Source organism: Choloepus didactylus, chromosome X (genome assembly GCF_015220235.1).
Source record: "Choloepus didactylus isolate mChoDid1 chromosome X, mChoDid1.pri, whole genome shotgun sequence".
NCBI classification, from domain to species: Eukaryota; Metazoa; Chordata; class Mammalia; order Pilosa; family Megalonychidae; genus Choloepus; species Choloepus didactylus.
Genome location: NC_051334.1, coordinates 7,495,151 through 7,512,171, shown reverse-complemented (window position 1 = coordinate 7,512,171; position 17,021 = coordinate 7,495,151). Strand labels below are relative to the sequence as shown.

The window sequence follows — 17,021 nt, the reverse complement described above, 5'->3', positions numbered from 1 at the left end:
ACGGTGCTTTGTTACTGGAAACGAGTTGCCCAAAAGAAAAGTCAGTCAAGTAGCTTAATGAAAATGGTGGACCTGCCTCACGTATTGCACAGATGCTGAAAAAGGCCCATTCTCCTGGGATGGTTGGAAAACAGTGAAACTGCAGGTGCTGATCAGCAAACAAACCAGGGTGCTCTAGTCAGGTTGTTAGTGTGAGGGTCTGTTCATTGCTTTAATACCTACTAACCAATATAGTGAAGTCCTGACGTGGATTAATTGCAACAATGAAAGAATAAATTCACATTTAAAAGCTAACTACAATGCAAATATTTTCAAAAGATGTTCTCAGATGTTGTTTGCAGTGATTAATAGAGCTGGATTTGAATCCTGATGTGGGAATTCACCAGCTCTGTAATCATGGTTGAACTGCCTCTGAGTCTGTTTCCTCACCTGTAAGAAGGATTGTGTTTTAACCACCTGTGACTGCGATAATAAAAGTAAAGTCCCCAGCACCATGTCTGCCACAGTGACAGCTATTTTTCCTACAAAAGACTCAACCCCTGTCATGGCATTTTCAAAGAAGGGCCAATTTCATATGTCATAATAATCAAGGTCCACCATGCGATTTGCCAGGATTTTCTCCATGATGACATTTCACACCACCTTCATGGGGAAGGTCTTCCTTTAATGTCCTTCCATCCATCCTGTGATTTGGGGGCACATCCTTTGCAGATGCCATCGAATGGCAAGACCTAATGGTGAATCTCTACTGAAAGTTGAAAGACACACTGCTCAAAACCTGGTTGTGCTCCTGATGCCGCTAGCAAGTCTTTTATGCTCTCTAGTTCAGGCTTCTTCCCCTGCCATGATGATGATGCCATTGCCTTCAACGGGCGTTACTGAAGGAGGATGAGATGTTAGCTGTAGAGCGTTGTTATCTTCTTATAAAAAAACTCTCACTAATCAAATGCATACCTTCAAAAGCAAAATTGTTGGCAGTATTAACTAACAGAGTTGTGACTACAGATGTTAATGAATTACTTTATTAATACCTAGATATATATTTAACTTGACAGTATTTTCCATATTTTTTCAAAACTATTTGTAATACCTTGTTTAAAACCTTAAATCGGGGCTTTTCCCCAGCAGCCTATACTTTATTTTTACTATTAGCAAAAATGAAAAGCTCCATGTCCTTAAGCCTTCATGTCAAAGTAGTTATCTGTATTCAATTTATTTGTGGCATTTAGAAAAAATTCATAAACATTATTAAGCATTGACTATTTTTGTAAAGAAGGAAACGAATGTTCACCTCTGTCGAATCTGTTAGAAGAGGCAAAGAGAAGCTGGTGTGCAGACTCTCCAAAGGGTGCCCACTTTGCATAATGTTTTACACATAATGTATTACAGCAAGATGATGGCTACCGTATAAGGCTCAAAAATCCCAGATGTAATTAGGATCTTGTAATGAGCAGCATTCTGTAGGGAAATGCTTCTGACCTCATGACCTGTTGTGAACAAAAATAATCAAATAAATAAATGTGCAAAATCGAAAGACTCAATTAGGTTTCATCAGAAACGAATTCTCTTCCATGTTCCATTGTTGTTTTTATATGTCAAGCTGGACTGGAGAAGATGAAAGTCAGAACCTCCCCAACAACGACTGAAATGAGTTTGGAGAAAAGTGACGTTTCAGCAAGGATGGTTGTGTGGGTGTTTCATAAAGAGATGAATAAAACCCAGTGAACAATCCTGACACAGCAGGGTACCAAGGCAGAGAAGAATCGCTTACGCAAACTAAACGCCATATGCAAGAAGTTAAGTGGTACTGGCCTGAGACCAAGATGAGCAGTGCAGTAACCGTGCGCTCCGAGGCTGTCCTCTCCACTCGCCCCAGCCACCTGAAGAAAATTGTCAATGTTGCTTTCTTGGCATTTTAAATCAACTTCTCCCTCGTTATCCTGGTAGCAGCAGTAGTAGTAGTAATAATGATACAAAGGTAAACCTAAATAGCAATAATTTTTAGTATTCATGAAAGCTGATGGACTCAGTGTAAAGTTATCCAGTCAAATTTTACTATGCCACGAAAGTTTTGCTCTTTTAATAAGCAAGAAATATCAGTGACCTGTTCAAAATGTCAGTCAAGGCCCCTTTTTTGTTTGGAAAAGGTTTTTGAAACATTCACTCTTTGGTGGATTAAGATTTGGGATTATAGGCCAAGTTGCAATTTACAGCAATTTCAGACATCTGCTTTATGATGTTGCTGAAAGCATTCCCACCACCACATTAAACCCAGCTTTTGGGTTGTTTGGTGATGGGAAGTTTATTGAAACATGTTTACATTTGTTTTCCTTGACCACAACATCCATTTTATGGTAACATATGCAATTAAACAGTAACTGTAAAAATAGTGAAATTGATAGGATTCCCGTTTGAGCGTACTGAATACTATTATTGTTTTCATTCCTGCCTGACTACTATGGACAAAGGTCTAGGAATCTGAGTGGACCATCCTGGGTAATAGAAAAGCTTAATATTTTTTGTTTTCTGATTGACATAATATTCCTATTAAAGTCCTAAAGTGAGGTACAGGCCTCTTGGGGTGCAGAGTCAGAGTTCAAAAGGGCTCTTCTTTGGTTGGATCAAAATCTAAAGATTTGGCTGTGGAACTCTCCAGAACTATCCAGAAGTCCTGAGTGTATTGCACCTATGTTCAAGGGAAAGAAAAGGGAAACATAGTAGGGAGAATCCCAAGTTACTAAACTGCTTATGGATCTTTTTCTGGGTTTTATACAAGTGAGAATTGGGAGGAAAAGAGAAGGCTAAGAGTTAGGAAAATTGGAGCAGGGTGTGTGCCTCCAGGTGCTCTACATCTCCAAACAAACCCAGGTGTATACACACACAGATACTCAAACTCTTCTGTGAGTCTCAAGATTATTGACCTTGTCTTAGGCTGGCATGGTCAAATCTGACAGGCCCCTTGGTGAAAGTGTTCACAGGAGGAAATATAAAGAGGTGATAGGAAATTCCCCTGGTCAAGAAGAAAAACCCTCACAGAGGTGCACTTGAAAAGACCACACACCCAAGATACAAATCATATTAGGTGAATTCTTACAAGTGACCAAAGACTTTTAAGTTCTTCTCAACTATGACAGTACCATGAGCAATTTTAACTCAAAGATTGGAGAAAGTAGGTTTCAAAGACAGACTTCAGGGGGCCTGTGAATATCTTGAGATGCTGTGAAAATATTTGTGGCTTGGTAAGGAAATGCGGATATAGGTTTGTGCATTTCTTTCTACAGAAAGGCATTATTAGATTCTCCAGGGAGGTGAGAACAAAAAAAGGTTAAGGGGCTGCTGCTTGAGATTAAAAAAAAAAAAAACAAGAAACCAACCAACACTTTGACTTGCAAATACACTAAAAGGAAAGGGTTGGGGGCAGCAAGATCTTGCTCAGGAAGCAGAGGGGCCTGGGCCTCTACCCTGCACTGGTGAAGAAAGAAATTCAACAGTGTCAGGAAACTTCCTGACAGCCCAGTCACCAGGGGGGTGGAAAAGGTTCTGATGGAAGGGAGATTAATGTGGTGGAGAGGGGAGAGCTGGGCTTGATACCAGAGAGATGTTTCCAGAACTAGCCAGCTACAACACCAAACTGGCTTCCTTTTTCCTACATGTTCTTCCAAGTATCGTAAAGCTTCAGCTGCACCCCAACCCACTTCCTGGAGCCTGGGGCCAGCTGCGGAGCCCAGCTTGGATCAGCCAACGCAACCCAATCCCCGAGAGGAGCTGGTAAAGGATCATTGGGTTGTTTGGGATCCAGCATCACTGTGACTGTGGAGTGATTTGGGAGACAAATGCCCAGGAGAGCCCTGGAGCAGCAGCCCCTATGGAAAGCTCAGGGCCCAGTGTGGATCTTGGAAAAGCATCAACAGGGATTTTTGACCAAATGCATTCCTATGATGCCAGTTCCAGAATAGAGCAGAGCCAAGCTGGGCTCTGCTGAGTCACTCTGCAGCTCTTGACAGGGCTTGCTCCTGCATTGAACGGGCAATGGGGCTTGGTCCCCCATCTGTCTCACCCTCCTGGTGGGAGGAGCAAGCTGTCCCCAGAAGCCTCTCCCCATGGCAGGGGCATTGTCATGCCTTCAAGGCCTTGTGATGCCTAGTCTTGTACCTGGCACCTTGTCAATATAATAATTTTAATTGGCTTTTCCATCTAGAGTGCAGAATAGGAATATGTAATAAGTAGAGCTTGATCTCTGGCTATAGGAAGGGCCCTGAGCCAAAAGCCCTTGAGTTTATTGGTTTTCTCCCTAAAGAAGAGACAGAGCCCTCCTTAGCAATTCTTGCGGTTCAGCTCACCTAAAATTATTCAACGGTGGAAGCATTCCCCAGGCTTGCACTAAAGAACCTCACCATGTCTGGTTGGCATTGCAGGTCTGTGCAACTCAGCGGATAGTTGGATGATTGTCCCCAACATCAAGCAGAATCACTACACGGTGCATGGTCTGCAGAGTGGCACCAAGTACATCTTCATTGTCAAGGCCATCAACCAGGCTGGCAGCCGCAGCAGCGAGCCTGGGAAGTTGAAGACAAACAGTAAGTGGCATGAGCCCAGCAGAGCTGTCTTCTCTCACCTGCTCACCTTTCAGCTGCCTCTATCCCTCCTTTTCCTTCTCTCTGTCTCAGGTGCCAGCAAAGAGCCAGTGTGGGCAGTGGAATTTGCTTCAGATACATTTGGTTCCAAAATTGACCCCACCTCTTAGTGGCTTTGAGTCTATTAACCTGCCTTACACTCCAGTCTTCTCATTTTTTTTAAATCAATAAATCTGGAAGAGTTCTTGTGAGAATCTCTGTAGATGGCAGAGATTATTGTTTTCTATAGCAGAATAGCAAATTAACAACTCTTTCTTCAGGAATTCTTTATTTTACTGCAGATATCTATCTAGCCCAGTGGTTCTCAGTTAAAGGTAACTATGCCCCCTGGGGACATTTTTCAATATCTGGAGACATTTGTGGTTGTCACACCTAGGTGGGGCAGTGCTCTTGGCATCTAGGGGCCAGGGATGCTCCTACACATCCTACAATGCCCGGGACAGCCCCACCACAGAGAAGTGTCTAGCCTGTACATGTTTCTTGTGATGCTGTCATCTCCCTCTGTCAGTCTCTGCTCATTTGTGTTTGGTTTCATCATCACTTCTTTATGTCTTTTTGATCTAGAAATGTTATGTTATGTAACACAGTGTTTCTCTGTGGTAAGACCTCCCAAGAGAAAGCAAATTGGAGTGTGTCAGTATAGCACCGTGTTACGGGGTCGCCAGCCAGTCAGCAAGAACAAATCACTGCTTTCCAGGAGCAGCCTTCACTTAGCCACAGCCTCGATGTCCCAGCACAGCACAGAGCACATGTTGGCTCTTAGAGAGACAGCAGAGGGGTGTAAAGAGAGCACTAGATGAAGGATGAGGGGACTGAGGTTCTGCTGCCAGGTACCCACATAGCCTTATGTCTTATTTCTTTGTTTTCTTCCCTTTTTTAAAAAAAATAAATTTTTTACTTTGGAATAATTTTAGGTTTACAGAAAAGTTGCAAAGACAATACTAAGATTCCCCTGTACCTTTTGCCTAGCTTCCCCTAAAGCTAATGTCTGACATCCCCACGGTACATTCGTCCCAAAAAGAAATTAACATTGGTACATTTCTATTAGCTGTATTCCAGGCTTTCATCAGATTTCACCAGTTTTTTCTACTAATGTTCTTTTACTGCTCCAGGATCCGATCCAGGAGCCCCCATTGTACTTAAGGTTCTTCATTTTTAAAATGGGGACATTTTGGTTTCATTTATGAGCTCTCACGAAGACAAGTTCGAAACATTTGATAACTTGATGACACGTTTCTTTATAACTATGCAGCACGTGGCACCATACCTATGCACAGAAGGATCAGCAGTTTGCATTTGATGTACATGCAAATGTGTATTTGTTCCTTCAAAAAATATGTGTGAGCAACCTAGTTTGTTCAGGATGCTGTGCAAGATGCTAGGGTTCTATGGCAAATTTGGCACGTTCAACTCCTTACGATGTGCTTCTCCTAAGGGGTTCGTAGACCACCGGGGACCAGAGCGCACCAACCCTTTGTTACCACTCAGTGGGTGAGATGTCAGGATGGGAGTAACCACGAGGGGCACTGGGTTTACAAGGGAGGTGCCCCCAGCACAGTCTGTGGGGGAAGGGGGAGTGCGGCTTTCCCTGGGGGGTTACAGATAGGGTATGCGAAGAGGGGGCAGTCCTCCAGGCAGGGCCAACAGGTGTGTGAAGGTCCAGAGACAGGGAGGACCCAGGATCTTTGTGGAGCGGAACATTGATCAGTGTGGCTTGTGTTGCTTAGGGTGGGAGGATGGGAGAGCAAGGAAGCTGGAGGCAAGAACTGGATGGTGAAATCCTCAGGAGACGAGGAAGGGGCTGCTTCTGAGAGCACTGGGTAGTGGGGAAGGGGAGGGAGGAGTGTGGACGAGAGAGAGGCAGGATCAGAATTTCTGTCTAATAAAGCTTGGTCTTACCATCATTTGGTGAGTGGCTTAGGAGGGGAGGCTGGCTGGTGGCGGCTGTTAGGGACTGTTACAAGAACAGTGGACTGAACAGTGTCAGGCCCTATTCAAGCAATGGCAATAAGTGGATAGATTGGAGGGATATTTAAATGTCAACTTACCAGACTTAAGACTGATTAGATGTGAGGTGTCAGAGATGATCCCAAGTCTCAGCCAGCTGGGGTGGGGATTGGGGGTGCCCTTCTCTAAGTTGCATAGAACAGGTTCTGTCGCAACCATGTGGAGCTTCACGTGCAGTGATCCACCCAAGTGCAGGTGTCCGGTAAGTAATTTGGGCAGATGGTTTATTACCCTTGTTTAAATAAATAAAATTGTCCTTTGTTCTGTGGAACAAAAATAGAAATTGAAAACACATATTTACATTTCAATATATTGGATTCCTTTCCCAAATGGGAGAGTCTTAACTTTTTAGTAGATCTCACCTCACTGAAAATGCTGAGTTGAAACCCTCAAATATTATTTTCAGTGTTGTTGCCAACCCTTGTGAGTGTGCCCCATATGCCAAGCCTGCTTCTCAGTGTTTTCTGTGTATGAATTCATTTAGTCCCAACAAAGTCCTCATGTGCTAGAGGTCATTATCTGGCCCTATTTTATGAATGAGGTAACTGAGACCCAGATTAGCCAAATAACTTCTTTGAGACATGTCCATTTTTTTTTTCATTTTTTTTTTTGAGATTGTTTACATACCATACAACTATCCAAAGATCCAAAGTGTACAATCAGTTGCCCATGGTACCATCATACAACTGTGTATCCATCACCACAATTAATATTTTTTTCAATTTTTAGAACATTTTCATTACTCCAGAAAAGAAAGACAAAAACAGGAAACTCCAATCCTCCCATACCCCTAACTACCACCCCCTTCCATTATTGATTCATAGTTTTGGTATAGTACATTTGTTACTGTTGATGAAAGAACATTAAAATACTATTAACTGTAGTATACAGTTTGCAATAGGCATATATTTTTTCCTATATGCCCCTCTATTATTAACTTCTAGTTACAGTGTCATACAATTATTCTAGTTCATGAGAGGGAGTTCTAATATATGTACAGTTAATCATGGACATTCTCCACCACAAGATTCACCGTTTTATACATTCCTATCTTTTGACCTCCAACTTTCCTTCTGGTGACATACGTGACTCTGAGCTTACCTTTTCCACCACTTTCACACACCTTTCAGCCCTGTACAATGTGCTACCATCACCTCTGTCCATTTCTAAACATTTAAGCTCACCCTAGTTGAACATTCTGCTCATAATAAGCAACCGCTCCCCATTCTTTAGCCTCGTTCTATATCCTGGTAACTTATATTTCATGTCTATGAGTTTACATATTATAATTAGTTCATATCACTGAGACCCTGCAATATTTGTCCTTACGAGTCTGACTTATTTCACTCACTAGAGTGCCCTCAAGGTTTCTTCATCAACCCAATTTTTGTAAGACAGTTTTGTTCACACACCATACATTCTGTCCTAAGTAAACAATCGTTGGTTCCCTGTATAGTCACGTATTTATGTATTCAGCACCATCACCACTATCTATATAAGGACATCTCCATTTCTTCCACAGAGGAGGAGGCAGAGTCAAAGAAGGTAGAGGGACAAAAGAAGAGAGAGAGAGAGAGAGAGAGAGAGGAAAAAAAACATGATGGAAAACAACAAAAAGAAAGATAGCATTAAACTAAGGTAGAATAAAGAGTCAGACAATATCACCAATGCCAGGAGTCCTATACCCTTCCCCTATTGCCCCCCCCACATGCATTTAGCTTTGGTATATTGCCTTTGTTATATTAAAGGAAGCATAATACAATGTTCCCATTATTTATAGTCTCTAGTTTGCATTGATTGTATTTTACCCCCAATCCCACCCTATTTTTAACACCTTGCAAGGTTGACATTTGTTCTCCCTCATATAAAAACATATTTGTACCTTTTATCACAATTGTTGAGCACCCTAGGTTTCACTAAGTTATACAGTCCCAGTCTTTATCTTTCCTTTTGGTGCCCCACATGCTCCTAACCTTCCTCTTTCAACCATACTCACAGTCATCTTTGTTCAGTGTACTCACATTGCTGTGCTACTATCTCCAAAAATTGTGTTCCAAATCTTTCACTCCTGTCTTCCTTTCTGTCTGCAGTGCTTCCTTTAGTGTTTCCTGTAGGGCAGGTATCTTGTTCACAAACTCTGTCATTGTCTGTTTGTCAGAGAATATTTTAAGCTCTCCCTCATATTTGAAGGACAGTTTTGCTGGATATAGGATTCTTGGTTGGCAGTTTTTCTCTTTCAGTATCTTAAATATATCACCCCACTTCCTTCTTGCCTCCATGGTTTCTTTTGAGAAATCCACACATCACTTTTCTCTTGTTGCTTTCAGGATTCTCTCTTTATCTTTGATGTTTGATAATCTGATTATTAAGTGTCTTGGCATAGGCCTATTCAGGTCTACTCTGTTTGGGTTATGCTGCGTTTCTTGGATCCGTAATTTTATGTCTTTCATAAGAGATGGGAAATTTTCATTGATTATTTCCTCCATTATTGCTTCTGCCCCTTTTCCCTTCTGCTTCTGGGACCCCAATGATACATACATTCCTGCATTTTTTTTAATTAAATTCAGTTTTATTGAAATAGATTCACACACCATACAATCATCCATGGTATACAATCAACTGTCCACAGTCCTGCATTTCTTTTTGTCCTTAAGTTCCAGGAGACGTTGCTCATATTTTTCCATTCTTTTCTCCATCTGTTCTTTTGTGTGGAAGCTTTCAGGTGCCTTGTTCTCCAGTTCCTGAGTGTTTTGTCTTTTATCTCTTATGTTGTGGCCTTTCATTTCCATAGATTCTGCCAGTTGGTTTTTCAAACTTTTGATTTCTACCTTATGTACGCCCAGTGTTTTCATTATATGCTTCATCTCTTTTGTCATATCTTCCCTAAACTTTTTTAATTGATTTAGTATTAGTCATTTAAGTTCCTGTATCTCAGTTGAAGTGTAAGTTTGTTGCTTTGACTGGGCCATAACTTTGTTTTTCTTAGTGTAGCTTATAGTTTTCTGTTGTCTAGGCATCTGGTTTCCTTGATTACCCCATTCAGGTTTTCCCAGAGCAGAACCAGCTCAGGTCTTAGAAGAAGGCAATCGTATCCACTTTCCCTGAGGGTGTCTTACAAGATTGATACACCCTGTGAGGCCTCAAGTCACTGTGCTTTTCTGTCTGACAGGTGGCACCTGTCAGCCTGTCATTCCAGACTGGTGTAAGGAGGTGTGGCCTGTAGCTGTTTTCCCCCAGGCTCTGGGGTCTGGTTCTGAATGGAAGGCGGGTAGTAGAGCTGGGCCCCACCTCTTTCCTCTTAGGGAAGATACCCACCCCTAGGGAGAGGTCGTTAGCATTTGAATAGATTGCCTGTGCTATCTCCTCCCTTGTCTGTGTCAGAGTACTAGGAACTGAAAATGGCTGAGGCTTTCTCCACTGAGCTGAAACGGACAGAAAGGCCCCTTCAGGGCCAGTCTGCGGCCACCCTCTGGCTCTCCAAGGTCAGTCATCACCCAAGGCTTCTGTCTGCTTGTTGGGGATTCATATCTTGTATTGAGCAGTCCATGTTTGTTAATTAAAACCCCAGTTGGCACTCAGCTGAGCTATATTCGCTTGCTGGGAGAGGGCTGCTCTCTAGCACCACGAGGCTTTGCCATTTGGGCCATGGGGGGGGGGGGGCTCCTGGCTTGGATCTGCAGTTTTTACTTAGATTTTATGCTGCGATCTCGAACATTCCTCCCAATTCAGGTTGGTGTATGATGAGTGGACAGTCATGTTTGTCCCCCCGCAGTTATTCCAGATTATTCATTAGTTGTTCCTGGTTGTTTATTAGTTGTTCCATGGGGACAAACTAGCTTCCACTCCTCTCTATGCTGCCATCTTCTTCGAGACACATCCATTTTTAAGACAATACTCTTAAACATTAAGCTAAGCTGTCCTCTCAGTATTTCTGCTGGCAAAGAAGGAAACATTTTTAGAGATTAAATGGAAAAAAATGAATAAATATATACACTGAGGTTACCGTCTATAGAACGTATCTCTGAGACCTCCTATTTGTGCCTTCTAAGTTTTACTTGAGCTAACTTCTTCACATCATATGGAAAGGTAATCTCTTCATCTTCCATTTTCTAGACTGCCAATCATTGATCAAATGTTATGCTATCAAGTTTTAATTTATACCAGGGGTTGGCAAACTTTTCCTGTAAAGGACCAGATAGTAAATATTTTGGGCTTTGCAGGTCAGATGGTCTTGATCATAGCTGCTCAACTTGATCATTGTAGACTGAAGCAGCCATAGATGACAAACAGATGGGTGTGGCTGTGATCCAATAAAACTATTTATAAACACAGAGTGAGCAGGATTTGGCTGGTGGGTGGTGGGTACCTAACCCCATTATATAGAAATATTACAGTGAATTGAATTTTTTAGTAGACTGGTATCAGTAAGCAATTCATTTGTTCCTTGGACTAATTTATTATCACTGGAGCAAAGCCTTGAATGTGGGCACTGTGGGTGGTGATTTATTTGAGAAACAAGTTGAGCAGAGGCAGGATTTGCTCACTGAGAATACAGGGGTCAGCCTACTCTAAGCTGACAGTTGGGGGAAGGAGTGAGCTGACCCTTGAAATGTCTTTCGGATAGCAATACCATTCTGATATTCTTCACTGGATGGAGCTTTGATGGAATTTCCTCCTGGTCTACCCTTTAGTGTCCAATTCATTTTACCCACATTCTATCATCCACTTTTAAAACTTGAAATATTTTAAGCAATGGTGTCTTCAGGCTCTTCTTGTCTTAGTTCATACTTTATCTCCAATAGTTGCTGGTATGATCATTCCTGAGAACATTCTTTTTTTTTACAAGACATGCATGATTTAAACAGCAAGCGTCACCCAGTACATCTCATGGCCTCGAAGAGTCCCTACTCCCTGCTTGGCACTGGCAGAGTCTCAAATATACAACAGGGGTCAGGAAACTATAGCCCATTGGCCACATCTAGCCAGCTGTGTTTTTAAATAAAGTTTTATTCCACACAGCCATACCCATTCGTTAACATTATGAGCTACTACCTTAAGTGTTCATAATGTAAGGCAGAGTTGAATAGCAGTCATGACGGAGAGCACTTGGCCTGCAAAGCAGAAAATGTTTACCACCTGGCTTTTTACAGAAAAGGTGTGCTAGCCCCTGATGAAAACAAAAGGTGCTGGGTTTTATCCAAATGGCAACTGGAAATTCTTTGGCCAAACGACTTAGCATGTCGCTCTCCCTCTCTCCCCATGTCAGGTTCTCAGCCAGCATCGTGCCTTGCCATAGTCACATTTACCAAGCTTTTTCCTGTGGTTGTCAGAGAGCTAAGTACTGGGCAGAAGGGCCTGCCAACTGCATCGGTCGCAGTGGCGTTTGGACACCCTGCTCTTTGCAACATGTTGTAACACGTTTCCTGCCTTGCAGCCAAGTGGCACAGGCCATCTTCTAAACCATATTCAATCAAACTTGAAATGCATTCATGGTTATGGAATTCAGACCAGAAAGCAAATGAATCAAGATTTCAGGATTTAATTAAATATAGAACTTTCTAAAGGCTTACATTACCGTTCAAAATGACAGCATTACTCTTATGTCAAAGAAGTGACAGCCTGTGACAAAATGTCCAGGGGTGATTCTGCCAAGGTTTTGTAATAGTGAAATCTTCAAAATGTAAATGTAGTTAATGAAATAGAGAGGGCCTTATTACATAGATAAACTCAGGAGTCAAAGACCAGACATTACTCTCACTTTTTTAAATGTGGGCTGAAGATCTACAATTCTTTAGCCATTCTAAGATCATAAGAGTAATGCTGTCATTTTGAACGGTAATGTAAGCCTTTAGAAAGTTCTATATTTAATTAAATCCTGAAATCTTGATTCATTTGCTTTCTGGTCCGAATTCCATGACCATGAATGCATTTCAAGTTTGACTGAATATGGGGATGGTTGAAGATGACATCTTCACTACTCCTCCTTTGGGGGAGGCTGCTCAGGCAGTGTGTACCTGTGCTTTTTGGAACCCATGAAGATAGCTTGCCTCATGTGGTCTGGCTGAGCCTTGCCCTTGCTATCCACACCCACTGTTACCTAGTTAACTTAGCATGTTGCTCTCCCTCTCTTAGAAGGATGTATTCTTATTCGTTTTGCTTTGCCTAGCACACTTGACACACAGTTGCTCTCCCAACACATATCTTGAATATCGTGAAAACTGTGCAAGCAAATGACTTTGAAAGTTGCTGTACAAATTTCAAGTCACCGTTAAAATATAAAATGCCACATTGTGATAGTAGGGCATGATCCAGGGAGAGTTGACTTGGTCTCATTTTTAAAATCCGATTGTGTCATGTTAAGATAACCAGTCTTTTTTCTCTTCCACTTTTTGCTTTGTGAACTTATTTCCAGGCCAACCATTTAAACTGGACCCCAAATCGGCGCATCGCAAACTGAAGGTGTCCCACGATAACTTGACAGTAGAACGTGATGAGTCGTCATCCAAAAAGAGTCACACTCCTGAACGCTTCACCAGCCAAGGGAGCTATGGCGTGGCTGGAAACGTGTTCATTGATAGTGGCCGGCATTACTGGGAAGTGGTCATAAGTGGAAGTACATGGTAGGCGACTTATATCTATTGTCCTCCAGTTATAAAAAGTCATATCTCATTCTGTACTTTGTCAGAGCATCAAGCAATACCAGGATCTACCATGAAGAATAATATTCAGAAAAGCTGTTTCAGTCAGCTACTTTTAGAAATAATGCTGCATAACAAACACCCCACAACTCAGTGGCTTCAAACAATAATCATATATTATTGCTCACTCACATAGCTATGGGTTAGCTGATCAAGGCTAAGCTCAGCTGGGCTTTGCCACAGGTTCGGTCTGTGACTGTTCTGTTTCTTTGTCTTCCTTGGACCTGTGGGCTACCCAGACCATGTTTTTCTCATGGTAGTGGCAGAAACCCAAGAGGGCAAAGCCAAGCATGCAAGCACATTTCGAGCTTCTTCTTGCATCATTCCTGCTAAAGTCCTATTGGCCAAGCTGAAAGCCAAAGGTGCAAGGAAGTATATTCATCGATGGAGGTAGGAGGGGACAGTGAATATTTGCTAGGCAATCATCTATCTAATCCACCATGCAGCCAATAAAGAAATAGATTGCTTTAATTCCATACATTTAATTCCGGGCAAGAATCGCAGCCAAGATTCGAGTGCAGGTTCCTGGTGAACAAACTGCAGCTCAGGGGCCAAGTCTGGCCCAGTGCCTGATTTTGTAAATAAAGTTTTATTGGACTACAGCCACACCCATCCATTTACATGAAGTCTATGGCTGATTTTAAGGGGTCAGAGACTCAGTATTTCTGGCCTTGCAGACCAGTTTCTGTCACGACGACTCACCTCTGCTGTGGCACTACAGCATTACATACATGAATGGACAGGGCTGTGTCCCAATAAAACTTTATTTACAAAAACAGTCAGTAGGCCAGATTTGGCCTGTGGGTCATGGTTTGCTTATCCCTGCTCTTAAGCACTATGCTGTGCTGCTATTAAGAAAAGAGTGATAATAAACACTCATTAGGGCTTACAGGAGTGTACTTTATGAGTTGGTAAGTCAACCTTTGATTTAAAGGTAAAACCAAAATTAAAACTGCATGGCCTGGGGGAGGCGGGGCAAGATGGCGGACTGGTGAGCTGTATGTTTTAGTTACTCCTCCAGGAAAGTAGGTAGAAAGCCAGGAACTGCGTGGACTGGACACCACAGAGCAATCTGACTTTGGGCATACTTCATACAACACTCATGAAAACGTGGAACTGCTGAGATCAGCGAAATCTGTAAGTTTTTGCGGCCAGGGGACCCGCGCCCCTCCCTGCCAGGCTCAGTCCCGTGGGAGGAGGGGCTGTCAGCTCCGGGAAGGAGAAGGGAGAACTGCAGTGGCAGCCCTTATCGGAAACTCATTCTACTGATCCAAACTCCAACCATAGATAGACTGAGACCAGACACCAGAGAATCTGAGAGCAGCCAGCCCAGCAGAGAGGAGACAGGCATAGAAAAAAAACAACACGAAAAACTCCAAAATAAAAGCGGAGGATTTTTGGAGTTCTGGTGAACATAGAAAGGGGAAGGGCAGAGCTCAGGCCCTGGGGTGCATATGCAAATCCCGAAGAAAAGCTGATCTCTCTGCCCTGTGGACCTTTCCTTAATGGCCCTGGTTGCTTTGTCTCTTAGCATTTCAATAACCCATTAGATCTCTGAGGAGGGCCCTTTTTTTTTTTTTTTAATCCTTTTTTCTTTTTCTAAAACAATTACTCTAAGAAGCCCAATACAGAAAGCTTCAAAGACTTGCAATTTGGGCAGGTCAAGTCAAGAGCAGAACTAAGAGAGCTCTGAGACAAAAGGCAATAATCCAGTGGCTGAGAAAATTCACTAAACACCACAACTTCCCAAGAAAAGGGGGGTGTCCGCTCACAGCCATCATCCTGGTGGACAGGAAACACTCCTGCCCATCGCCAGCCCCATAGCCCAGAACTGCCCCAGACAACCCAGTGTGACGGAAGTGCTTCAAATAACAGGCACACACCACAAAACTGGGCGTGGACATTAGCCTTCCCTGCAACCTCAGCTGATTGTCCCAGAGTTGGGAAGGTGGAGCAGTGTGAATTAACAAAGCCCCATTCAGCCATCATTTCAGCAGACTGGGAGCCTCCCTACACAGCCCAGCAGCCCAGAACTGCCCTGGGGGGACGGCACTCACCTGGGACATAGCACAGTCATCCCTCAACAGAGGACCCGGGGTGCACAGCCTGGAAGAGGGGCCCACTTGCAAGTCTCAGGAGCCATACACCAATACCAAGGACTTGTGGGTCAGTGGCAGAGACAAACTGTGGCAGGACTGAACTGAAGGATTAGACTATTGCAGCAGCTTTAAAACTCTAGGATCACCAGGGAGATTTGATTGTTAGGGCCACCCCCCCCTCCCTGACTGCCCAGAAACACGCCCCATATACAGGGCAGGCAACACCAACTACACACGCAAGCTTGGTACACCAATTGGACCCCACAAGACTCACTCCCCCACTCACCAAAAAGGCTAAGCAGGGGAGAACTGGCTTGTGGAGAACAGGTGGCTCGTAGACGCCACCTGCTGGTTAGTTAGAGAAAGTGTACTCCACGAAGCTGTAGATCTGATAAATTAGAGATAAGGACTTCAATTGGTCTACAAATCCTAAAAGAACCCTATCAAGTTCAGCAAATGCCACGAGGCCAAAAACAACAGAAAATTATAAAGCATATGAAAAAACCAGACGATATGGATAACCCAAGCCCAAGCCCCCAAATCAAAAGACCAGAAGAGACACAGCACCTAGAGCAGCTACTCAAAGAACTAAAGATGAACAATGAGACCATAGTACGGGAAACAAAGGAAATCAAGAAGACCCTAGAAGAGCATAAAGAAGACATTGCAAGACTAAATAAAAAAATGGATAATCTTACGGAAATTAAAGAAACTGTTGACCAAATTAAAAAGATTCTGGACACTCATAGTACAAGACTAGAGGAAGTTGAACAACGAATCAGTGACCTGGAAGATGACAGAATGGAAAATGAAAGCATAAAAGAAAGAATGGGGAAAAAATTGAAAAAATCGAAATGGACCTCAGGGATATGATAGATAATATGAAACGTCAGAATATAAGACTCATTGGTGTTCCAGAAGGGGCAGAAAAGGGTAAAGGTCTAGGAAGAGTATTCAAAGAAATTGTTGGGGAAAACGTCCCAAATCTTCTAAACAACATAAATACACAAATCATAAATGCTCAGCGAACTCCAAATAGAATAAATCCAAATAAACCCACTCCGAGACATATTCTGATCACACTGTCAAATACAGAAGAGAAGGAGCAAGTTCTGAAAGCAACAAGAGAAAAGCAATTCACCACATACAAAGGAAACAGCATAAGACTAAGTAGTGACTACTCAGCAGCCACCATGGAGGCAAGAAGGCAGTGGCATGATATATTTAAAATTCTGAGTGAGAAAAATTTCCAGCCAAGAATACTTTATCCAGCAAAGCTCTCCTTCAAATTTGAGGGAGAGCTTAAATTTTTCACAGACAAACAAAGGCTGAGAGAATTTGCTAACAAGAGACCTGCCCTACTGGAGATACTAAAGGGAGCCCTACAGACAGAGAAACAAAGAAAGGACAGAGAGACTTGGAGAAAGGTTCAGTACTAAAGAGATTCGGTATGCGTACAATAAAGGATATTAATAGACAGAGGGGAAAAATATGACAAACATAAACCAAAGGATAAGATGGCTGATTCCAGAAATGCCTTCACGGTTATAACATTGAATGTAAATGGATTAAACTCCCCAATT

The 17,021-nt window shown here is 42.6% G+C and overlaps 1 protein-coding gene across 5 annotated transcripts in view; it reads left to right on the top strand.

Moving 5' to 3' along the window:
* The window catches only part of MID1 (midline 1), a 388,352-nt gene that overhangs the window by 359,243 nt on the left and 12,088 nt on the right, over positions 1-17,021 (top strand). For all 5 annotated transcript variants that reach the window (XM_037821570.1, XM_037821568.1, XM_037821571.1 and 2 more), the window contains exons 8-9: positions 4,416-4,577; positions 13,054-13,261. In XM_037821570.1, coding sequence (XP_037677498.1) covers positions 4,416-4,577; positions 13,054-13,261 — 370 coding nt within the window. The remainder of the gene's footprint in view (positions 1-4,415; positions 4,578-13,053; positions 13,262-17,021) is intronic.